Source organism: Oncorhynchus mykiss, chromosome 1 (assembly GCF_013265735.2).
Source record: "Oncorhynchus mykiss isolate Arlee chromosome 1, USDA_OmykA_1.1, whole genome shotgun sequence".
Lineage (NCBI taxonomy): Eukaryota > Metazoa > Chordata > Actinopteri > Salmoniformes > Salmonidae > Oncorhynchus > Oncorhynchus mykiss.
Window position 1 is genome coordinate 66,975,722 of NC_048565.1, and position 26,571 is coordinate 67,002,292.

The following is a 26,571-nucleotide window of genomic DNA, read 5'->3' on the forward strand; positions in this document are numbered from 1 at the left end:
CCTGTTCCTGGAGAGATACCTTCCTATAGGTTTTAACTCCAACCCTGTTTATTTATTTTTTATTTCACCTTTATTTAACTAGGTAGGCTAGTTGAGAACAAGTTCTCATTTACAACTGCGACCTGGCCAAGATAAAGCAAAGCAGTTTGACACATACAACAGAGTTACACATGGAATAAACAAACATACAGTCAATAATACAGTAGAAAAAGTATATATACAGTGTGTGCAAATGAGGTAAGAAAAGGGAGGTAAGGCATTAAATAGGCCATGGTGGCGAAGTAATTACAACATAGCAATTAAACACCGGAGTGGTAGATGTGCAGAAGATGAATGTGCAAGTAGAGATACTGGGGTGCAAAGGAGCAAGATAAATAAATAAATAAATACAGTATGGGGATGAGGTAGTTGGATGGGCTATTTACAGATGGGCTATGTACAGGTGCAGTGATCTGTTGGCTGCTCTGACAGCTGGTGCTTAAAGTTAGTGAGGGAGATATGAGTCTCCAGCTTCAGTGATTTTTGCAGTCCGTTCCAGTCATTGGCAGCAGAGAACTGGAAGGAAAGACGGCCAAAGGAGGAATTGGCTTTGGGGGTGACCAGTGAGATACCTTACTATAGGTTTTTGCTACAACCCTGTTCCTGGAGAGCTACCGCCCTGTAGGTTTTCGCTACAAACCGAATCTAGCTGGTTGAGAAGCTGAATCCGGTTAGTTACAACTGGGGTTGGAGAGAAAACCAACAGAGGGTAGCTCTCCAGGAACAGGGTTGGAGAACCCTTGGCTAGATAGTGATTCATAACTTCAGAAAACATTATACACTTGTTCTGTCATCCCACCATTTTGTGTCCAAGGCTAACATTGGGGATAAAGTGTGAGATACAGATTCATACACCTCCATTCATAGACCTCCACGTTATTTACCCTGGCTCAATTGTACCCGTAGTGTTGTGAAACCCTGCTATTCCACACAGCTAGCTACTGTTTTACAATTCAGACTCCCTTATGCAACGAGGCTTTCATGAAACCACAGCACCCCACCTCCTCCTCCTCTTTTCCTGGATAATGAACATCAAGGTCTCCTGTACTTGTCAGCCCCCTCACGGAACTGAGGAAAATGGCATGACACTGTGGCATGGAGGCATGCAGACTCCACCTCACACACAGGTCTATAGGTGTTTCGGCCCTCCAGGACCGGAATTGAACAGCCTTGATCTAGTGTGTTGTTGCTCGTTGCGTAATGTTTAAGCACACTTGGCGTGAGTGCTTTACTATCATGTCAGCTTAAATGAATAGGATTTACATGAATGACCCATTTCAAAGGGTCAGAACATGTTTGGATGTGAGCTATATTGTAGTGCGTTTTGGAGGATGTTGATTTGAGTTGGGATAAAATATCATTATTCAATTTGCATTGTGGGATAAGACCATGCAATCGAGTGGGTATGAGAAACACTTGAAACAAAGGAGGATTATGGTCAAGGACATAGACGTGAGGGTTGAGCCGTTTTTCAAGAACACAAGGAACTGAATAAGAGGGAGATGCTGGAATCTGGGGCACAGACAACAGTCCCAATAAAACTACATTTGAGAAGAGCCTTAGAGAGTGGCACATAGATTTCTCATTGTACTGGGCAATACAAGTACCAAGACATGGGAAACTGGCTTTAAATTGCCAAGACTTTTAAAAATATATTTTTTTTAACCTTTATTTAACTAGGCAAGTCAGTTAAGAACAAAATCTTATTTTCAATGACGGCCTTGGAACAGTGGGTTAACTGCCTGTTCAGGGGCAGTATTGACAGATTTGTACCTTGTCAGCGTGGGGATATGAACTTGCAACCTTTCGGTTACTAGTCCAACGCTCTAACCACTAGGCTACCCTGCCGCCCAACTTGGTATGAAAGGTTATAAAACAAGTTCATAAATATATACAATACCAGTTGGTAACAGGATCTATTTTACTATAAAAGTAGGGGGTCTAAGTTGCAAATTGTGTGTCTACTGGAGGAATGATTCCATACATTTTTCAAATGAACTGCCAATATTCTATTCAAACAATGCAGTCAATCCACAGCCATAGATACAAATCAACTGATTTCAGCCAGTGGTACCAAGGCAGCAGCTACTCTTCCTGGGGTCCAAACACACTTGCTTCACACATAAAACAAAAGATAAAACAGTACATCATACATTATTACACCACTACATATCTACAATACAAAATGTATAATACCACCATACAACAACATTACAATGTACAGTGCCTTGCGAAAGTATTCGGCCCCCTTGAACTTTGCGACCTTTTGCCACATTTCAGGCTTCAAACATAAAGATATAAAATTGTATTTTTTTGTGAAGAATCAACAACAAGTGGGACACAATCATGAAGTGGAACGACATTTATTGGAAATTTCAAACTTTTTTAACAAATCAAAAACTGAAAAATTGGCCGAGCAAAATTATTCAGCCCCTTCACTTTCAGTGCAGCAAACTCTCTCCAGAAGTTCAGTGAGGATCTCTGAATGATCCAATGTTGACCTAAATGACTAATGATGATAAATACAATCCACCTGTGTGTAATCAAGTCTCCGTATAAATGCACCTGCACTGTGATAGTCTCAGAGGTCCGTTAAAAGCGCAGAGAGCATCATGAAGAACAAGGAACACACCAGGCAGGTCCGAGATACTGTTGTGAAGAAGTTTAAAGCCGGATTTGGATACAAAAAGATTTCCCAAGCTTTAAACATCCCAAGGAGCACTGTGCAAGCGATACTATTGAAATGGAAGGAGTATCAGCCCACTGCAAATCTACCAAGACCTGGCCGTCCCTCTAAACTTTCAGCTCATACAAGGAGAAGACTGATCAGAGATGCAGCCAAGAGGCCCATGATCACTCTGGATGAACTGCAGAGATCTACAGCTGAGGTGGGAGACTCTGTCCATAGGACAACAATCAGTCGTATATTGCACAAATCTGGCCTTTATGGAAGAGTGGCAAGAAGAAAGCCATTTCTTAAAGATATCCATAAAAAGTGTTGTTTAAAGTTTGCCACAAGCCACCTGGGAGACACACCAAACATGTGGAAGAAGGTGCTCTGGTCAGATGAAACCAAAATTGAACTTTTTGGCAACAATGCAAAACGTTATGTTTGGCGTAAAAGCAACACACCATCCCCACTGTCAAACATGGTGGTGGCAGCATCATGGTTTGGGCCTGCTTTTCTTCAGCAGGGACAGGGAAGATGGTTAAAATTGATGGGAAGATGGATGGAGCCAAATACAGGACCATTCTGGAAGAAAACCTGATGGAGTCTGCAAAAGACCTGAGACTGGGACGGAGATTTGTCTTCCAATAAGACAATGATCCAAAACATAAAGCAAAATCTACAATGGAATGGTTCAAAAATAAACATATCCAGGTGTTAGAATGGCCAAGTCAAAGTCCAGACCTGAATCCAATCGAGAATCTGTGGAAAGAACTGACAACTGTTGTTCACAAATGCTCTCCATCCAACCTCACTGAGCTCGAGCTGTTTTGCAAGGAGGAATGGGAAATCATTTCAGTCTCTCGATGTGCAAAACTGATAGAGACATACCCCAAGCGACTTACAGCTGCAATCGCAGCAAAAGGTGGCGCTACAAAGTATTAACTTAAGGGGGCTGAATAATTTTGCATGCCCAATTTTTCAGTTTTTGATTTGTTAAAAAAGTTTGAAATATCAAATAAATGTCGTTCCACTTCATGATTGTGTCCCACTTGTTGTTGATTCTTCACAAAAAAATACAGTTTTATATCTTTATGTTTGAAGCCTGAAATGTGGCAAAAGGTCGCAAAGTTCAAGGGGGCCGAATACTTTCGCAAGGCACTGTATGTGTTTATACAGTGAGTGTGCGTATGTGTGTGTCTGTAACTGTGTGTGTGTTTATTCTTCACAGTCCCTGCTGTTCCATACATTGTATTTTTATCCGTTTTTTTAAATCTGATTCTACTGCTTGCATCAGTTACTTGATGTGGAATAGAGTTCCATGTAGTCATAGCTCTATGTAGCACTGCGCCTCCCATAGTCTGTTCTGTTCTCGGGGACTATGAAGAGACCTCTGGTGGCCTGTCTTGTGGGGTATGAATGGGTGTCTGAGCTGTGTGCTAGTAGTTTAAACAGACACCTCAGTGCATTCAGCTTGTCAACACTTATTACAAAAACAAGTAGTGATGAAGTCAATCTCTCCTCCACTTTGAGCCATGAAAGACTGACAGGTGTATCATTAATGTTAACTCTACACGTGATGATAGGACTTAGACAAGTTGTAAATGCAACAAGTACTGTAAATGTGTCATATAATAACTCACAGCTTTCTAAGAAAAACATTTTGACATTTATGGTCTGTTTACATATATTGTAGAGGCTATTTATACAGAAAATGGGTGTAAAACCAGTATACACTGTATTTATAATTATATGACAATATTTTTGGTTGACAATTATATTACACAATTTCTGAAATATCACACGCCTTACTTTGATTTTCATGCATTAGTAAAATCAGTATTATGCCTCTAATGCCATTCATTCCAATTAGACGGGTTTGGATTTCTCCCTGACCAATATGGCTGACATTTTCACCCCATTATGGAACTTTTAGAGTTATGACATAACCCCTCTAGCAATTTAAAAGGATCTCTATGTATTGCCCCATCTTCTCCACTGACCAGACCAGGGCCTTCCTGGTCAATACAGCCTGCCCCAACCGACACAAAACAGACACTTTGACATCATGCAGTCACATTTCTCACAAGGGGTCTATTTCATTATCTCAATGTTGTCACACTCCCCACAAATCACCCTGGCATGTGACAGTTTCTCTGGGGAAGCTCGCACGCAGTCACACAGACTACTGCAGGGGTAGGCAATTAGATTCAGCCGCGGGATGATTTTTGTTGGAGCAGATGGTTTTGCAGAACATCATAATAATATACAGTGGGGTCCGAAATTATTGATACCCCTGAGAAAGAGGAGAAATAACGACGGTCTAAAATAAACAAATCAAAATACTGAGCTATATTGTATGCAAAGAAATAGGGAAATTATATGATTTTATACTAACACAACTGCTCAGAAAAATTGATTTTGTTTAACAAGTAATATCTGTTATTGGTAATGGTGAGAGGTTAGCATGTCTTGGGGATATGATATTTGACCCTCTGTAACTTTCTCATTCATCATTATTCACGGCTCATATGTAATCACAATAGCATCCACGTTAATGTAGAAGTGTTAAGAAATGTATTATATTCTTATTTATAATGAAACTAACTCCAAAATGGCACAATTATGTTATTTACCATCAATTTCTATTGGACACAACATAATCTGAAACACAACCAAAACAAACTGCAAATGCATCCAAAATATTTGTAGAGTCACAAGCTTGATGCAGTCAAACTTTTGACAACTTTGTTTCCATTAATAATAATAATTTAATAATAATAATAATTTTGACCCCTGCAGTTGAGAAAAAAAATGTATATTACTTGTTAAACAAAATCTCTTTCTCTGAGCAATTGTATTAGTATAAAATAATATAATTATACAAAAAAAAAAAATAGTTCCAGAGGGATCCGTGACACTCTCCCTGACCGAGTCTGTAATACCTACATGTTTCAAACAGACCATAGTCCTTCTGCCCAAGAAAGTGAAGGTAACCTGCCTAAATGATTACCGCCCCGTAGCACTCACATCAGTAGCCATGAAGTGCGTTGAAAGGCTGGTCATGGCTCACATCAACGACATCATGCCGGAAACACTAGACCCACTCCAATTCGCATACTGCCTCAACAGATCCAAAGATGATGCAATCTCAATTGCACTCCACACTGCCCTTTCCCACCTGGACAAAAGGAACACCTATGTGAGAATGCTGTTCATTGACCTCAGCTCAGCGTTCAACACCATAGTGCCCACAAAGCTCATCACTAAGCTAAGGACCCTGGGACTAAACACCTCCCTCTGAAACTGGATCCTGGACTTCCTGACGGGCCGCCTCCAGGTGGTAAGGGTAGGCAACAACACATCTGCCACGCTGATCCTCAAAACTGGGGCCCCTCATGGGTGCGTGCTTAGTCCCCTCCTGTACTCCCTATTCACCCATGACTGCGTGGCCAAGCACGACTCCAACATCATCATTAAGTTTGCTGATGACACAACAGTGGTAGGTGATCACTGACAACGATGTGGCAGTCTATAAGGAGGTGGTCAGAGACCTGGCAGTGTGGTGCCAGGACAAAAACCTCTTCCTCAATGTGAGCAAGACAAAGGAGCTGATCGTGGACAATAGGATACTCTTGATGGTGCAGCTGTTCGAACAAGCCCCCATTACCATCAACAGGGCTGAAGTGGAGCCGGTGGAGAACTATCATGGTCCAAACACACCAAGACCGTTGTGAAGAGGGCACGACAACACCTTTTCCCCCCCAGGAGACTGAAAATATTTGTCATGGATCCCCAGATCCTAAAAAAGTTCTACAGCTGCAACATCGAGAGCATCCTGACCGATTGCATCACCGCCTGGTATGGCAACTGCTCGGCATCTGACCGTAAGGCGCTATAGACGGTAGTGCGTACGACCCAGTACATCACTGGGGCCAAGCTTCCTGACACCCAGGACCTATTTACTAGGTGGTTTTAAAGGAAGGCCCAAACAATTGTCAAAGACTCCAGTCACCCAAGTCATAGACTGTTCTCTCTGCTACCGCATGGCAAGCAGTACTGGAGCGCCAAATCTAGGACCAAAAGGCTGCTTAACAGCTTCTACTCCCAAGCCATAAGGCTGCTGAACAATTCATCAAATGGCCACCCGGACTATTTACATTGACCCTCCCCACCTCTGTGTTTTTACACTGCTGCTACTCGCTGTTTATTATCTATGCATAGTCACTTTACAAATTACCTTAACTAACCTGTAACCCTGCACATTGACTCATTACGGGTACCCCCTGTATAAAGCCTCGTTATTGTCATGTAATTTTCATGTGTTCCTTTTTGATTTTATAATTTTTTTTACTTTAGTTTATTTCATAAATATTTTCTTAACTCTATTTCTTGAACTGCATTGTTGGTTAAGGGCTTGTCATTAAGAATTTCACTGTAAGGTCTACTACACCTGTTGTATTCGGCGCATGTGACAAATAAAATTGGATTTGATTTAAAGATCACATCTCTTTTTATATTTTGGGGAATACTTGGGAACAGATTTCCAAGACTAAAACACATTTTTTGCTGAATTCCTGGTGATTTTACAGTCTTTTTTTTTACCAAAAAAATACAATCCTACAAAAACTAAAGACTCGCAGGTCTTGACCTGTACTACTCTATAACATCACGGAGGACTTGTAACATAGGCACATCCTCCTACATAAGATGATATAATACGAGTGCCCAATACCTTTGCCAAAAACAAGCTGTTAAACTGAGTAGCTATGAGGCTCAAGACAACAAAGAATGTCTCTGTCTACTCTAGTCTAGAGCAATGAGAACAAATGGTGGGTTAGAGTGGAAGGGGATACTGGACACTACGGGTTTGGCACTTGACTACTTATGTCAGCCACTATTCCACTAGGAACGTAAGCCGCTTAGTGGTATAATCACAGCAAACAAAATCACTACTATACTGCCGACCTCAGTCTTCCTCCTACCCCTCCTCCTCACAACCGCTGGCTCCATTTTAAAGCGTTTCACTCCAGGCCAGGGCCACGGAATCTATGACACAAAGCTAGATTATATAATTTCAAATTAGTTTTTTTTTTTGTGATGAGGATGAATCATCCAAGGAGGCCAGCGGCATGTGACAACAGGCGGAGGCTCCCTATTGGCCCATTGGCCCGGAGGACCAGTAGAGTGGCTGCATATGCCTTGCATGCGATGAAGTGATGCGAGACCAGTTACAAAACAGCACAACTATCATCAGGCCTCACACAGATGGAGAAAGGCTTGAACGGAGACTTTGTTCAATGTGCCCAACGTGTGACAGTGCCTATGGGAGATATAGAATAGGGGAGAGTGGGATATGTTACCCCTTTTGCTTAAGTTTAGCCACCCTTGTTTCTAGGAAACCATACACAAAATGTTGCATTTTATTTTTTTTATTTTTTAGAAAGATGGCTTAATTTAAGAAACCACATGAAAGAGTGGTAAGCAAATTAGGTATTCAAAAAAAAAAACGGATTTTCACAAAGTCAAATGAATTGATTGTGTTAGTGGTTTCATGATGCTTGTATCTAGACCAAATTAGATCATTTAAAGATCGTTCTATATAGCAATTGGGGTCTCTATAAGCTTCGATATGAGGTCCAAAACCTAGCATGACATTGCATCCTTGTAGCTGTGTGGGCTAATATAGGCAAAATGTTTGCCTTGGGGTAATTTGAGCCAATGGCTGAGCCAATGGCAAGTTGAGCAAATTGAAGCATTGTCTTCCCAGGTGTAACGCAAGGCATTATAGCTGGGAAATGACGTATGTTAAATGTCTCAGGATGGTAAGTTGGTGGTTGAAGATATCCCTCTAGTGGTGTGGGGGCTGTGCTTTGGCAAAGTGGGTGGTTTTATATCCTTCCTGTTTGGCCCTGTCCGGGGGTGTCCTCGGATGGGGCCACAGTGTCTCCTGACCCCTCCTGTCTCAGCCTCCAGTATTTATGCTGCAGTAGTTTGTGTCGGGGGGCTAGGGTCAGTTTGTTATATCTGGAGTACTTCTCCTGTCCTATTCGGTGTCCTGTGTGAATCTAAGTGTGCATTCTCTAATTCTCTCCTTCTCTCTTTCTCTCTCTCGGAGGACCTGAGCCCTAGGACCATGCCCCAGGACTACCTGACATGATGACTCCTTGCTGTCCCCAGTCCACCTGGCCGTGCTGCTGCTCCAGTTTCAACTGTTCTGCCTTATTATTATTCGACCATGCTGGTCATTTATGAACATTTGAACATCTTGGCCATGTTCTGTTATAATCTCCACCCGGCACAGCCAGAAGAGGACTGGCCATCCCACATATGCTCTCTCTAATTCTCTTTCTTTCTCTCTCTCGGAGGACCTGAGCCCTAGGACCATGCCCCAGGAATATCTGACATGATGACTCCTTGCTGTCCCCAGTCCACCTGACTGTGCTGCTGCTCCAGTTTCAACTCTTCTGCCTTATTATTATTCGACCATGCTGGTCATTTATGAACATTTGAACATCTTGGCCATGTTCTGTTATAATCTCCACCCGGCACAGCCAGAAGAGGACTGGCCACCCCACATAGCCTGGTTCCTCTCTAGGTTTCTTCCTAGGTTTTGGCCTTTCTAGGGAGTTTTTCCTAGCCACCGTGCTTCTACACCTGCATTGCTTGCTGTTTGGGGTTTTAGGCTGGGTTTCTGTACAGCACTTTGAGATATCAGCTGATGTACGAAGGGCTATATAAATAAATTTGATTTTGATTTGATTTGAAATGTTAAAAGTGTTTTAAAAAGGTAAAAAGTGTTTGTTAGGTGTTAAGTCTGTTAAAAGATGCTTAAAATGATTAAAAGGCAAAAAAAAGCAATTGAGTGTGTTGAATTGTGTTTGGGAAATAAACAGACATGGTTTTAAAATGTAGTGGTAATACTTAATTCAGTACAGAAACTTGTAGGCAGCTTAATTTACCTTATCCCGCTGCTCAACTTACCCTGTTTTCAAAACTATCATGTTTACATGGATTCGGATTATTTCCAGGGATACACAACATCCTGAAATATATGTAGATATCTTCATTAGAAATAATACTATATTTCTCTTGACAGAGTGATGCTGAATGTAAAAAAATGGCTCAACTTACCCCACTCTGTATTCTAAATTAAAAAGAGAAAATAGTCACAAAAGGCTGGAGTTCTGGCTATATCTATCGTCTCTCCTTATATACTAGAAGGCTGTTTTATACCTAAAGGGCGGCAGTCATCCATCAAAACAAAACAGACCGTATGAATCCCAGTTCTAAGCAGATTCAAGAAGAGACATCTGTACACCTGACCTACTGAGACTCGCCTGACCTACTGAGACTCACCTGACCTACTGAGACTCACCTGACCTACTGAGACTCACCTGACCTACTGAGACTCACCTGACCTACTGAGACTCAGTCAGTGCTCCCCCTGCACCCTCCTGAGAGCACGGGGGAGGACACCACTGCATACATCACGCACTCTTACAATACAGCAGCAAGTGCTGCTACATCTATAAGTACACCTTACTGATACCAAAGCATATGTCATAGTTTCCATCAGACTATAGGTTGGACATTTTCTATCGCCCACAGGTAGAAAACATGACCTTCTCAGGATAAAGGTTTACTGAAGATGAATTGGAATCCATATTGCCTTCACTTAGCTAAGAGCAATCTGTTGGACAGTATTGTGCATCTATGCTTTAAAACCCCACTTACTTGTAGGCCTATATTGAAAAAGATCACCAGAGGCTTAACGTCAGATAGATATCAGATTCCTTGACTTGAAAGACTTAGGGAGTGCCAAAAGAGTGGAGTTCCTTACGAGAACTAATCAATAATCATGTACCCAAGCATATGGAGCAGAACATCAACATCCTTCCTCGAAGCACAGCAGAATCAGATGAGCCTTGTACAACATAGCTAAATAACATTCAACCCTCTGTACCGTCAGTTCAGTTCTGCTTGTCAAAAACCACATCTTGGCAATAACATGTGGCCAAGGCCTTTCAGTAGGGCTGTCATGAGACCAAGCCTTCACCCTAAGGACCAACAATCCCCCACTTCCCTGGAGTAAGATATACTCTCATATACACAGACTTCTATTATCTCCAATAGATATCAAATAAACAAATAAATAAACGGATATAAATAAAAGACTTGTCTTGGCAAGTTTGAACACGGAAAGAGTACTACAGTTCTGGACATCTTTTTTTGTTGTAGAGAGGTAAATCCATATGAATTCAAATCCCTTTTTGACAGCACCCCTTTTGATTTGACCAAAACCTTCCATACGTATTTGCCCAGTGTAGAAGTGCTCTTCTAAAAGGAAGTTATGGAATAATTCACACTCTGGATGGCATTTTCAAGTGAATGTACTCCTTTATGCTAATACCCTCATATAAAATCCTGACCTTGAAGGCAAACACAGTTTTTTTGTTATTTACTTGTGATTTATTTTGAACAGGTAAATTTACCAAACCTAAGCTGAAGAATTTGATGCGTTGAACTATCATAATTACACTACCGTTCAAAAGTTTGGGGTCACTTATAAAAGTCCTTGTTTTAGAAAGTATCATTTTTTGTCCATTAAAATAACATCAAATTGATCAGAAATACAGTGTAGACATGGTTAATGTTGTAAATTACTACTGTAGCTGGAAACGGTGATTCTTTATGGAATATCTACATACAGAGGCCCATTATCAGAAATGTACAGAGGCCCATTATCAGCAACCATCACTCCTGTGTTCCAATGGCACGTTGTGTTAAATAATCCAAGGTTATCATTTTAAAAGGCTAATTGATCATTAGAAAACCCGTTTGCAATTATGTTAGCACAGCTGAAAACTGTTGTTCTGATTAAAGATGCAATTAAATTGGCCTTCTTGAGACTAGTTGAGAATCTGGAGCATCAGTATTTGTGGGTTTGATTACAGGCTCAAAATGGCCAGAAACAAAGAACTTTCTTCTGAAACTCAGTCTTTTCAGTCTATTCTTGTTCTGAGAAATGAAGGCTTATTCCATGAGAGAAATTGCCAAGAAACTGAAGATCTCGTACAACGCTGTGTACTACTCCCTTCACAGAACAGCGCAAACGGGCTCTAACCAGAATAGAAAGAGTAGTGGTAGGCCCCAGTGCACAACTGAGCCAGAGGGCAAGCACATTAGTGCGTCTAGTTTGAGAAACAGATGCCTCACAAGTCCTCAACTGGAAGCTTCATTAAATAGTACCCGCAAAACACCAGCCTCAACAGTGAAGAGGCGACTCTGGGATGCTGGCCTTCTCAGCAGAATTTCAGTGTCTGTGTTCTTTTACCCACATTATGGCTTTTCTTTGCAACTATGCCTAGAAGGCCAGCACCCCGGAGTCACCTCTTCACTGTTGACGCTGAGACTGGTGTTCTGCGGGTACTATTTAATGAAGCTGCCAGTTGAGGACTTGTGAGGTGTCTGTTTCTCAAACTAGACTTGTGAGGCGTCTGTTTCTCAAACTAGACACCACTACAAGACCATGGTAGTTGCCTACGGACAGCAAGAGGAACTTCCACTCCCTACAGGCTATGCTCAAACCCTACACCCCAACCCGAGCACTCCATGCTGGTCTCTTGGCTCTCCCACCATTACAGGAGGGCAGCTCCCGCTCAGCCCAGTCCAAGCTCTTCTTGAATTTTGTGCAACTTATGGGGCACATTCACAGTGAACATTGAGGCTGTACTCTTGCTGTTTTAGACAGTAGCCAATATGCTATTGTGGCTATTTGAGCATAATGTAGGCCTACCAACAAAACCAATGGCGCGAATCCCATAACATCACATGGAAATAGATTTTGATTTCTATGATGTAGTCTACAGTAGCCTATATGTGGTGTTCAATGCAGGCCTACATTGCATGAGACTTTTTAAAACGTTTTTTTTTTTACATTATGAAGGGCTTGATATTAACTCATTCTTTTTCACTTGGTGTGCGTGGCAGTCCTGGAGGAACATTGGTCGCGACCCCATGACAGGTCGCCTGATTTGAAAATAGAGTCACGAGAGAAACATTTGCTCCTGGTTATTAGAACCGGGGTTAGGTCGGTAACATCTGTTAGCCGCTAGATGTGGTTGTAATAAACAGAGCGGTTTCTGTTTTCTTCTTACACGTGGCTCTATCTTTTAAACGGTTTAAGCAACGACAACAAAAATGATGACACAATCACTGACAGATAAGACTAAGTAACAAGTATGTGTCTTCTGTTCTCTCTACAATACCCACAAGCCACGCATGACTCATTAGAAGTGGACAAGACCAGGCACTAATTCTGACTGGGGGGGAAAAATAACATCAATGATGGATGTCCTTTTCTACACAGAAAACCTTACAGAATTATGGCCCGATGATCTTTTGAACATCCCAATACCTTTCTGATGCATCAGTCACTTCAAACCATACTTCCTTCAGATTGAAATATTGTCAAAGGTACTGTCAGACTGATTTACATGGTGTGGTCACAGATTTTTATTTTAATATAAAAAATGGGAACCTCTGCCCTAACTCAAAACTCACGCGCCACTTATGGATTTGACCTTTGACCTATATGGGCTGAGATCTCAAGTGCTCCGAGCAAACATTATGTATGGATCATTTACTGCATCATCAGTTATCCTAGTTCACAACCTATTCTTTCACAGCCCACATTTTATGATGCACTCAAAGTGGCGAGCTAAAACAACCAATAGGACCGTATAATTCATTCTCTGCATGCATTTGCGTTTGAGAGGTTCATATCCTTGGTGATCTTTGAATATGCATGCCATGGCAAGTGGCAATCTATGTCTAAACATACTAAATATTAGCAGTTTACAATCCATCTTAGTCTAAAGCACTTCAACACTTCGCAGCACACAGTGCATGCAATGGGGTTAATCCCATTTCCCAGGATATTCCAATTTTAACATTCCCGGAAAAAGCAAGCTGCTGCGGAGGTCAACGGGTCACCTACCCAAGACACTCGGCCGAATGTGCTGATCACAAGCGGATAGTGATAGAGAGAGGGAGTGTATGTAACGCCATGTGTAACACACCCTCAAGGACTAGACCGAAACACACAGCAGCGCAGTGCCACTGGACAATATGACTGTCTGTTGGGAGAGAAATAGTCCTCATGCAAACTCCATGGCTGAAGCACCCTGGCGGAGAACAGCTGACAAACACTGACCTTTCTCTGTGAGATCACCGTCATAACACTGCAGTGTAAAGAAGACGTTTGCCGATCAATAAAAGGAAATCAATAAAGCTTATGAAGGGCTAAAGAAGTTCATACACTAACTAATAACTACAGCAACACAGCCTCAACAGTATATACATTATACTCAGCTCTCTGACTACAAGCTAGGAGTTTACTCCTACGGTCATTGGCCTTTTGAATACATGGAAGAGGATGAGGTAGGTTAGTCTGTCCTAACTAGTTTTATACGACGATGTAAATGAGCATTTGGATGTTTTGCTTTTGGTCAGCATGTTTTTTTTATGAGGATGTTGACGTGATGTCTCTGAGAATGTGATGGCGAAATTTAATTACCTACTATTGCTACTGCTAATATTGATCATAGTATTGTTGTATTTATATTGATGGCTGCCAACCCATGACTGATGCACAAGCACTGTATGTACTACTGTTGTATTCGGTATCATGGGGATTCATGTGTGTTTTTTAATGTTTTTTTATGTCTCATGCACTTCTTGCTACAAAACCAATTGCCCTGTATGGAACTGGGAAAGGGCTTCAGTCATGTCTGAACAATAAATCAGAAGTAGGAGGTTTACATCCAATTTGAGAGAGATTTTCTTGCAAATATTATAAATCTGCATCGGAAAATATGTGCATTTCCCCACCAGAGGTGTTTCCATCAAACTGACTTTGTTGCGGATGGAAGGATGTGCGTGAGGACGTAGCGCACATTAAAACAACTTTCGCTCTTAGGTTTTCATGTACCGGATAAAAAAACATGAGTTTAATGTGTTTCCATTGCATTTTTCATTCTACTGATAAATGGCAAACTTGCCGACGCAAAACGATACCACCATGTCGAACAAACAAATTGTCTGTCAACATGTATTAAATTGTACTGACATTTCCTGTTCATCACACTTTTTTTTTTAAAGACGCCATAGGAAACAAGCATCTACTACAAACTACCGGTACACCTATGAATTTTGGTATGACAGAAAACCTATTTTTTCCCCTAAAGCCTGTGCACTTGGTCTATATGCTGTTAAATAGATGCTTTTTATGTCAGATTTTGGCATTTATCTTCTAGAACTATAGTCATAATTTACCAAAATATGCAAATCCTCCAGGTACAGTATGTCAAAAAGCCTGAATTGAAGAGTGAATGTGAGGAGGAGGCTGTGCCTAATCTGCCTGCATGGTGTGTTATGGCGAGGTTTCGCTGTCCTACTTAGCGAAGACACTTGCACTGCTGATCCAATTACTGCCTGTGATCCGTCTGCTCTGCCTCGCTGCCTGGCCAGACAAGGGGAGACTCAATGAGAGGAGAGCCCAGAGCAACAACAGGAGGGACAGGCTGAGAGAGAGAGAGAGAGAGAGAGAGAGAATGAGAGAGAGATAGAGAAGGAAAGAGATGTGGTGGTCACTGAGAACCTGGGTATTACAGTAGCTTTTGTGCATCCATTTTCATTTCTACGCATTTTATCATGACCATACCTGATGCAAGTCACACGAATAACAAGGCATTTCTGTACCTTGAATCACATTGTATTAGAATAATAATGTCAAAGTGTAATTATGTTTTTGTACAAAAATACAACATGAAAAGCTGAAATGTCTTGAGTCAATAAGTGTTCAACCCCTTTTTTATTGCAAGCCTAATTAGTTCAGGAATAAAAATGGGCTTAACAAGTCACAATAAATTGCATTGACTCACTCTGTGTGCAATAACAGTGTTTAACGTTATAATCTCTGTACCCCACACATACAGATAATTGTAAGGTCCCTCAGTTGAGCAGTGAATTTCAAACAGATTCAACAACAAAGACCAGGGAGGTTTTCCAATGCCTCGCAAAGAAGGGGACATATTGATAGATGGATTCTGTATCAATACACCAAGTCACTACGAAGATACAGACTTCCTTCCTAACTCAGTTGCCTGAGAGGAAGGAAAATGCTCACAGATTTCACCACGAGGCCACTCCACAATAGTAACCGAAATTACACCGTGAAAAGAAGGAAGCCTGTACAGAATACAAATATTCCAAAACATACACTAAAGTAAAACTAAAAAAATGTGGCAAATATGTTCTGAATACAAAGTGTTATGTTTGGGGAAAATCTGAGTACCACTTCATATTTTTAAGCATGATGGTGGCTGCATCACGTTATGGGTATGTTTGTCATCGGCAAGGACTAGAGTTTTTTTATGATAAAAATAAACAGAATAGAGTGAAGCACAGGCAAAATCCTAGTGGAAAATCTGGTTCAGTCTGCATTCCACCAGACACTGGGAGACAAATTCACCTTTCAGTAGGACAATAGCCTAAAACACAAGGCCAAATATACACAAAGTGTTCAAAACATTAGAAACACCTTCCTAGTGTTGACTTGCAACCCCGTTTGCCCTCAATCGGGGCATGGACTCTACAAGGTGTCAAAAGCGTTCCACACGGATGCTGGCCAATGTTGACTCCAATGCTTCCCACAGTTGTGTCAAGTAGGCTGGATGTCCTGTGGGTGGTGGACCATTTTTGATACACACGGGAAACTTTTGAGCGCCTGGCACCTACTACCATACCCCATTTTAAAGGAACTTAATTATTTGTCTTCCCCATTCACCCTCTGAGTGGCACACATACACAATCCATGTCTCAAGCCTTAAAAATCCTTCTTTAACCTGTCTCCTCCCCTTCAACTACACTGATTGAAGTGGATTTAACAAGTGACATCAATAAGGGATCATACTTCCACCTGGATTCACCTGGTCAGTCTATGTCATGGAAAGAGCAGGTGTTCCTAACTCAGTGTACATTGAAGTTGCTTACCAAGACAACATGGAATGTTCCTGAGTGGCCAAGTTACAATTTTGACTTAAATCTTTTTGAAAATCTATGGCAAGACTTTAAAATGTCTGTCAAGCAATGATCAACAACCAACTTGATAGAGCTTGAAGAATAGTTTAAAGAATAAATGTGCAAATATTGTACAATCCAGGTATGGTGAGCTCTTATACTTACCCAGAAAGACTCACAGCTGTAATCGCTGCCAAAGGTGATTCTAACATGTATTGACTCAGGGTGTTGAATACTTATGTAATCAAGATGTGTTTTAGTTTACATACATTTTTTTTTACAAATGTTAGAATTTTTCTTCCACTTCGAATTTTGTGTAGATCTTTGCCAAAAAAAGTACAATTAAATAAATTTCAATCCCACCTTGTAACACAACAAAATATGGAAAAAGTCAAGGGGTGTGAATACTTTCTGAAGCCACTGTATATGTGTGTGATTCATTTGAGCGAAGACTATACATGCAGTTCTGCATTTTGAAGTACTGGGATGAAAGGGCCAACATCAATGAGCATCATCATTCCCCATGACTGACGCAAGTGGAAGCGATCTAATGAAAATATGCAGACAAAAGCTATTGCCAGTAACTATTCATATAGATCATATGGAACATTTAAAGAGCGATATGAGTCAGAAACATTTATTCTAGTGTCCAAATTGACTACAAGTGTAAATAGGATCATTTGGGTCATAAAATCAGTCTCGTCCAAAATGGAGATTTGCGAGATGATAGGAAAAAAATGGTGTCAATGAATTAAGAGTACCCCACAGTTTCCTTGGGTTGGGTTTATTTCAATCTTGCCCACATGCCCACAGCTGGCAGCACCCAAGTAAATCACCAATTTGGAGCGAAAGCTGCAAGCAACCCGATCACAATGCCCATGGTAAATTTGGTTTGTCTTTGGATATCCCTATGGGGCTAGTCAGAGACCATGAGTAAATTACACAATATACATGGGACAGTACTTAAAATGTCAGTAGCTCAAAATTTCAATGACTTACCTCAAACCAACTATAAATTGTAGAAATTCATATATAATGAGAAAAAAAAAGATATGCGAGCATATAATAAATAGGGAATGCAAGGATTGATGAGGGTTGGTGGATATGACTAATTCATGGTATATGGGTCTAAATGTTTCTTTCCTCTCTCACCCTCTCCAGCCTACTTTGAGTGTTCAAATTATAATTGTATTTTCTGCATGATAGAAAATGTATTTTGAGTTGCAATGAAGGGATGCATGGGCTATAACTTGAAACGCGTGCCATGATCTAGTTTATTTGGTGAAGACCGTGGATTATGCTTTCTTCAATTCTGAGGGGTCTAAATGATCCTCCCATGTCCGCTGTGGATGGCATCGGCTGTAGGCCAGCATTTCCCCAAACTCAGTCCTGAGAACCCCAAGGGGTGCACGTTTTGGTTTTTGCCCTAGCAGCCAGGACCGAGTTTGGAAACCGCTGTTGTAAGCGTTCTCAGCTCCATGCCCGCCCGGGAATCAAGCCGGCCTGGTCTTTACTGTCCTTGGAAAATCCCCTTTGGGCTCGGGGCAGGGGCTTCACTGACGATAATAATTTAGTCTTTTTTTGTTTGTTCCTTTTGGAAATGCTATAGAAATGTTATAATTGTATCAATGCAGTTAGTCAAAGTTATTTTAATGTAATTTTTTAGACAACGTCTAAAATGATTTATTGAGAAATGGAGGGTGGAGAGGGGAATGCAATAAAGGCCTCGCAGTGGGGAAAGCTAGGAGAGACACAGGGAGGGTTATATAGGGCAGAGATTTACATAGGCCTATTGCTATTTGGGATTAGGGATGGAATGTGTGGGGAAAGGGGTTTTTGGTTGGTGTGTTATTGTAAAGGGGGAAATGAAAAGATTATTAGTGACATGGCAATTATGGTTTGTTCCATTCTGGGATTTTACATACTATTTCTTTCTGGGTTACATCACAATGAATATATGGAGCGATCCACTCATTTGATCATTTTAGTGATGTTTAAGATTATCGCTTTGAATATTAATGGCTCACACTATGAAAAGAAGGAAATGCGTATCCCATCTTAAAACAAATAAAGTACAATATGAGTCAAAAGTTTGGCCACACCTACTCATTCAAGGGTTTTTCTTTATTTTTAAAATTATTTTCTACATTGTAGAATATTAGTGACGACATCAAAACTATAAAATAACACATGGAATAAAGTAGTAACCAAAAAAGTGTTTAAAATATATTTTAAACGTAGTAGCCACCCTTTGCCTTGATGACAGCTTTGCACACTCTTGCCATTCTCAAATCAAATGTTATTTGTCACATGAGCCGAATACAACAGGTAGACCTTACCATGAAATGCTTACTTAGAAGCCCTTAACCAACAATGCAGTTCAAGAAATAGAGTTAAGACAATACTTAAATAAACTAAAATCAAATCAATCAAAAATGAACACAAGAAATGTACATAACAATAATGAGGCTATATACTGGGGGTATCGGGACCGAGTCAATGTGCAGGGGTTAGTCGAGGTAATTTGTAAAGTGACTATGCATAGATAATAAACAGCGAGTAGCAGCAGTGTAAAAACAAAGGGGGGGGGGGGGGGGGGGGGTCATTGTAAATAGTCCGGGTGGCCATTTCATTAGTTGTTCAGCAGTCTTATGTCTTGGGGGGTAGAAGCTGTTAAGGAGCCTTTTGGTCCTAGACTTGGCACTCCGGTACCGCTTGCCGTGCGGTAGCAGAGATGACTTGGGTGACTGGAGTCTTTGATAATTTGTTGGGCCTTCCTCTAACACTGCCTAGTATGTCCTGGATGTCAGGAAGCTTGGCCCCAGTGATGTACTGGGCGGTACGCACTAGCCTCTGCAGTGCCTTACGGTCAGATGCCGAGCAGTTGCCATACCAGGTGGTGATTCAACCGGTCAGGATGCTCTCGATGGTGCAGCTGTAGAACTTTGAGGATCTGGGTACCCATGACAAATCTTTTCAGTCTCCAGAGGGGGAAAAGGTGTTGTCGTGCCCTCTTCACAACTGTCTTGGTGTGTTTGGACCATGATAGTTCGTTGGTGATGTGGTCACCAAGGAACTTGAAACTCTCGACCCGTTCCACGTTAACGGGAGCCTGTTTGGCCCTCCTTTTCCTATAGTCCACGATCAGCTCCTATGTCTTACAATGAGAGGTTGCACTTATCTTCATCTCTCAACCAGGTTCATCTGGAATGCTTTCCCAACAGTCTTGAAGGAGTTCCCACATATGCTGAGCACTAGTTGGCGGCTTTTCCTTCACTCTGCGGTCCAACTCATCCCAAACCATCTCAATGGTCGGGTGATTGTGGAGGCCAGGTCATCTGATGCAGCAGTCCATCACTCTCCTTCTTGGTCAAATAAGCCCTTACACAGCCTGGAGGTGTGTTGGGTCATTGTCCTGTTGAAAAACAAATGATAGTCCCATTAAGCGCAAACCAGGTGGGATTTCGCTGCAGAATATTGTGGTAACCATGCTGGTTAAGTGTGTCTTGAATTCTAAATAAATCACTGACAGTGTCACCTGCAAAGCATCCCCACACCATCACACCTCCTCCTCCATGCTTCATGGTGGGAACCACACATGCAGAGATCATCCGTTCACCTACTCTGCATCTCACAAAGACACCGCGGTTGGAACCAAAAATCTCAAATCAGACCAAAGGACAGATTTCCACAGGTCTAAAGTCCATTGCTCGTGTTTCTTGGCCCAAGCAGGTCTCTTCTTTTTATTGGTGTCCTTTAGTAGTGGTTTCTTTGCATCAAATCGACCACAAAGGCCTGATTCATGCAGTCTCCACTCAACAGTTAATGTTGAGATGTGTCTGTTACTTGAACTCTGTAAAGAATTTATTTGGGCTGCAATTTCTGAGGTTGGTAACTCTAATGAACTTGTCCTCTGCAGCAGAGGTAACTCTGGGTCTACCTTTCCCGTGGCAGTCCTCATGAGTGCACGTGGTTTTTGAAAATGCACTTGAAGAAACTTTAAAAGTTCTTGACATTTTCCCGGAGTGACTAACCTTCATATCTTAAAGTAATGATGGACTGTCATTTCTCTTTGCTAATTTGAGCGGTTCTTGCCATAATATGGACTTGGTCTTATACCAAATAGGGCTATCTTCTGTATACCACCCCTACCTAGTCACAACACAACTGATTGGCTCAAACGCATTAAGAAGGAAAGAAATTCTGCAAATTAACTTTTAACAAGGCACACCTGTTCATTGAAATGGATTCCAGGTGACTACCTCATGAAGCTGGTTGAGAGAATGTCAAGAGTGTGAGTGTTTTTATTTGTTTAACACTTTTTTGTTACTACATGATTCCATATGTGTTATTTCATAGTTTGTCTTTACAATTATTCTACAACGTAGAAACAAGTCAAAATAAATAAAAACCCTTGAATGAGTAGGTGTGTCCAAACGTTTAACCGGTATTGTAAGTCTTCACACCTTTTGCTATGAGATTTGAAATTGAGCTCAGGTGCATCCTGTTTCCATTGATCATCCTTGAGATGTTTCTACAACTTGACTGGAGTCCACCTGTGGTAAATTCAATTGATTGGACATGATTTGGAAAGGCACACGTCTGTCTATATAAGATCTGACAGTTGACAGTGCATGTCAGAGCAAAAACCAAGCCACGAGGTCGAAGGAATGGTGCGTAGGACTCTGAGACAGGATATTTGAGGCACAGATCTGAGGAAGGGTAACAAAACATTTCTGCAGCATTGAAGGTCCCTAAGAACACAATGGCCTCCATCATTCTTAAATTGAAGAAGTTTGGAACCACCAAAACCCTTCCTAGACCAGGCCACCTGGACAAACTGAGCAATCGGGGGAGAAGGGCCTTGGTCAGGGAGGTGACCAAGAACCCGATGGTCACTCTGACTGAGCTCTAGAGTTCCTTTGTGGAGATGGGAGAACCTTCCAGAATGACAACCACAACTGCAGCACTCCACGAATCAGTCCTTTATGGTAGAGTGGCCAGCCAGAGGTCATTCCTCAGTAAAAGGCACATGACAGCCCACTTGGAGTTTGCCAAAAGGCACCTAAAGGACTCAGACCATGAGAAACAAGATTCTCTGGTCTGATGAAACCAAGATTAAACCCTTTGGCCTGAGTGCCAAGCGTCATGTTTGGAGGAAATCTGGCACCATACCTACGGTGAAGCATGATGGTGGCAGCATCATGCTGTGGGGATATTTTTCAGCGGCAGGGACTGGGAGACATGTCAGGATCAAGGGAATGATGAACAGAGAAAAGTACAGAGAGATCCTTGATGAAAACCTGCTCTGGAACTCAGACTGGGGTGAAGGTTCACCTTCCAACAGGACAACGACCCAAAGCACACAGCCAAGACAATGAGGGAGAGGCTTTGGGACAAGTATCTGAATGTCCTTGAGTGGCCCAGCCAGAGCCAGAACTTTAATCGATCTAACATCTCTGGAGAGACCTGAAAATAGCTGTGCAGAGACGCTCCCTATCGCTCCCTAGAAGAATGGGTGAAACTCTCCAAATACAGGAGTGCCAGGTTTGTAGCGTCATACCAAAGAATACTTGAGGCGGTAATCGCTGCCAAAGGTGCTTCAACAAAGTACTGAGTAAAGGGTCTGAATACTTATGTAAATAAGGTATTTCTGTTAAAAAAAATACATAGACACTACCATTAACAAGTTTGGGGTCACTTAGAATTTTCCTTGTTTTTGAAAGAAAAGCATATTTTTTTGTCCATTCAAATATCATATTGATCAGAAATACAGTGTAGACATTGTTAATGTTGTAAATTACTATTGTAGCTGGAAATAGCTGATTTTTTAAATGGAATATCTACATACGCATACAGAGGCCCATTATCAGCAAGAAGGCCATCATCCCGGAGTTGCCTCTTCACTGTTGACGTTGAGACTGGTGTTTTGCGGGTACTATTTAATGAAGCTGCCAGTTGAGGACTTGTGAGGGGTCTGTTTCTCCAACTAGACACTCTGATGTACTTGTCCTCTTGCTCAGTTGTGCACCGGGGCCTCACACCCTTCTTTCTATTCTGGTTAGGGCCAGTTTGCGCTGTACTGTGGAGGGAGTAGTACACCGCGTTGTACGAGATCTTCAGTTTCTTGGCAATTTCTCGTATGGAATAGCCTTCATTTCTCAGAACAAGAATAGACTGATGAGTTTCAGAAGAAAGATCTTTGTTTCTGGCCATTTTGAGCCTGTAATCGAACCCACAAATGCTGATGCGCCAGATACTCAACTAGTCTAAAGAAGGTCAGTTTTATTGCTTCTTTAATCAGAACAATATTTTTCAGCTGTGCTAACATAATTGCAAAATAGTTTTTCTAATGATCAATTAGCCTTTTAAAATGATAACCTTGGATTAGCTAACACAACGTGCCATTGGAACACAGGAGTGATGGTTGCTGATAATAGGCGTACAGAGACCCATGTTAAAATTCCATTAAAAATCTGCCACTTCCAGCTACAATAATCATTTACAACATTAACAATTTCTACACTGTATTTCTGATCAATTTGATGTTATTTTAATGGACAAAAAAAAGTGCTTTTCTTTCAAAAACAAGGACATTTCTAAGTGACTCCAAACTTTTGAACAGTGGTGTATATATTTGATAAAATGTCTAAAAAACAGTTTTTGCTTTGTCATTATGGGATATTGTGTGTAGACTGAGGGGGGAAAAAACTATTTAATCCATTTCAGAATAAGGCTGTAACGTAACAAAATGTGTAAAAAGTCAAAAGGGTCTGAATATTTTCCTAATGCACTGAACAATGTGGCTTTCAAACTATCCAGAATGGCTAAGCACTGGAGGGGAAGGTTGAGGAGATTTAGGTTACGTGTGTTTTAAAAGCTCCTTTTGGACCGTTCCAAATGTTATCCCAAAAAAAGAGCCAATGATACAGATATGCAGGGAATCAATCAAATTCTATGCCATTCTAGGACAGTGTGGTTGTCATTACATGAAAAGGATCAAAGAGTCTCCACATAGACCAAGATATGCTTCTGTATGTTATAATCCTGCTATTTGTGTGGGGAAGCAGTCAACCATTTGGGGGAAATGGGTAGGAGAAGGGGTTCATACTCTGCACAAGAATTAGGTCTTTTGGCGTAATATGCTAATTAAAACATGTGTGTCAATACTAGATGGTACCATGAGGTCAAAGGGTAACAATGTTCTTTTCAATGCCAAGCGCTGTACAATCATCTTATTTATGTTACAAAATACTGTTAAAAGATTAATAATGACACCTGTGAAAAACTTGAATTGTGTGTCAAAAGTATTTACAATGCGAGATAGATAAGAATACATGATTGTATATTATTTCAAATATTGGGCAAAATGTCACAAGCCGAGGAAAAGGGTATACAATTAAACGTTTTTAATAGATTTCACTCCCATAAGGTTACTAACCCAGGACGGGTTAGTCACAGAATGATGTGTGTTGGCGTGAAGGGGCAAAAAGAACCCTCCTACATGCCAGAGTTCAATCTTGGTTTCATCAGACCAGAGAATCGATCTATTTGTGTTTTGTAGTTTAATATTTAGGTTTGTTTAGTTGATTATTGTTTTGGGATTGCATTGGTTATGGTCCACTGGGCTTAGATATAGTTTGGTGTACTGTGTGTTTTTTGTTTGTTGTCAATAAAGAAAAATACACTGAGAGCACAAAACATTAACACTTGCTCTTTCCATGACATAGACTGACCAGCTGAATTCACGTGTAAGTTGTGATCCCTTATTGATGTTACTTGTTAAATCCACTTCAATCAATGTAGATGAAGGGGAGGAGACAGGTTAAAGAATAATTTTTAAGCCTTGAGACAATTGAGACATGGATTGTGTGTGTGTGCCATTCAGAGGGCGAATGGGCAAGACAAAATATTTAAGTGCCTTTGAACATGGTATGGTAGTAGGTGCCAGGCCCCGGTTTGAATATGTCAAAAACTGCAACGCTGCTGGGTTTTTCACACTCAACAGTTTCCCGTGTGTATCAAGAATGGTCCACCACCCAAAGGACATCCAGCCAACTTGACACAGCTGTGAGAAACATTGGAGTCAACATTGGCCAGCATCCCTGTGGAACACGGTCGAAACCTTGTGGAGTCCATGCCCCGACAAATTGAGCTTGTACTGAGGGGTGCAACTCAATATTAGAAAGGTGTTCCTAATGTTTTGTGTATATAAGTGTATATCGTCCCATTTACATTGTGTCATTTATTGAGGGTTCCTTACTAGCCCCGCATAGATGCTATCCAAAGTCAAACCAATTTTGCCACGGTCGCACACTGGCCGGCTGAAGCTAATTGCCGAAAGAAGTTGACAATTTTCCTAGCTAGTCTAGGCTACTTCCAGACACAATACCCGGTTAGACTGTTTGAAGTTATCTAAAAGGTTGAGTGACTAACTGTGTACTGTTTTGGCAGAGTGAATGTACAAACGCTTCCCACATGCAAACACACGAGACACCCACATCAAAGCATACCTCCAAGACACAAATGTCATTCTCAGTCGCATTTCTTAATGAGGATGACTGAAACTGAGGCCAAATCAGTCCGTTCAGCCCCCATTTAAGATCTGGCTGGAGCGAGGGTAGCATAAAGGATCTCTATGAATAGGACAGTGGTTGTGTCCCAATTCTCCACCTTTCTCCCCAAGTTTGCACTTGCACACTTTCCATCATGAATTTCAAATGGTGGAAACCTCCGCCAGCCAATGCTTTTAAATGTGTGAAAGGAACAGCACACTTCAGGAGAAAGGTGGAGAATCAGGATGCAGCCAGAGAAGCTGGTGGGTTAGCTGGTGATACCTTTGAGGGCAGGAAGCTTCTGCAGCTCTCTGTTCTTGGCGAGGTTGAATCGTGACGAACTCTGGCGACGCTCCTTCTTGACGATCTGGGGACCGCCAGAGTATTTGATCTTGTTGAGCTGAGTGGGTGGTGGGGTGCTGTTGCTGGGACGCTTGCTGGCAGTTTGCTGCTGCTGCGCCTGTGGACAGCACACACATGAAAATCACAATGAGCTTGATGTTCGGTGAGGCTTGGAAAAGTTGGAACCACTGAAAATAGATTGCAAGATGGATGTTTTATTCGAACTGAATGTATTGCATTTACATTTTGATATCTGTCCTCCTGAAGCCTTGACAGAGTTTTCTATTTGAAAAGACTACAATTTGCATTCCTGAAAACATCACTGCTATTTCTTGGGATCGACATGTACTTTCACAGTAAATCAATCTTAGTAGACAAAAACCCATTCAATCTGGTATACATCGTTTCTCACTAGCTGCTAACCCATACTACAGTCACCATGCAGAGAGCAGTAAATGACTCCACAGAAACACTCTGATTGGCTTGGTCTAGTGCCACCATTATCCTGGAGTTTTAAAGGGAGCACACAGAGAGATGACTCCTGAACATAGGACTGGTCATGTTGTTGAGAATGAGAGGGGTTTTATTCTGTCAAACACTACAAACACTATAATTCCATGTCCAATTTTTTTATTTTTTTCTCTAAAGCTTCCGTCTGGGACATTATAGACTAGAGGGAATAGAGTAGTATTGTCAGTGATGTCCTGATTCTGTGAAATCTAATTTGTAATCCTTTCATGACGTCCATGATTACATGCAGAGAAGTTCATCACAAACCTCAAGAGCATTGAACTCCCCTGACAAAATGTATGTCCTCCTCAAGGATTGTAATGAACTTACATATGTGTAATCACAGACCAGAAGAAAGGCTTTAGGTTTTCA

The 26,571-nt window shown here is 41.3% G+C and overlaps 1 protein-coding gene across 2 annotated transcripts in view; it reads right to left on the reverse strand.

The window, feature by feature from the left end:
- LOC110527436 (serine/threonine-protein phosphatase 2A 56 kDa regulatory subunit delta isoform) overlaps positions 1 to 26,571 on the reverse strand; it is a 44,983-nt gene that overhangs the window by 10,058 nt on the left and 8,354 nt on the right. For both annotated transcript variants that reach the window (XM_021608714.2, XM_021608706.2), the window contains exon 3: positions 25,630 to 25,807. In XM_021608714.2, coding sequence (XP_021464389.2) covers positions 25,630 to 25,807 — 178 coding nt within the window. The remainder of the gene's footprint in view (positions 1 to 25,629; positions 25,808 to 26,571) is intronic.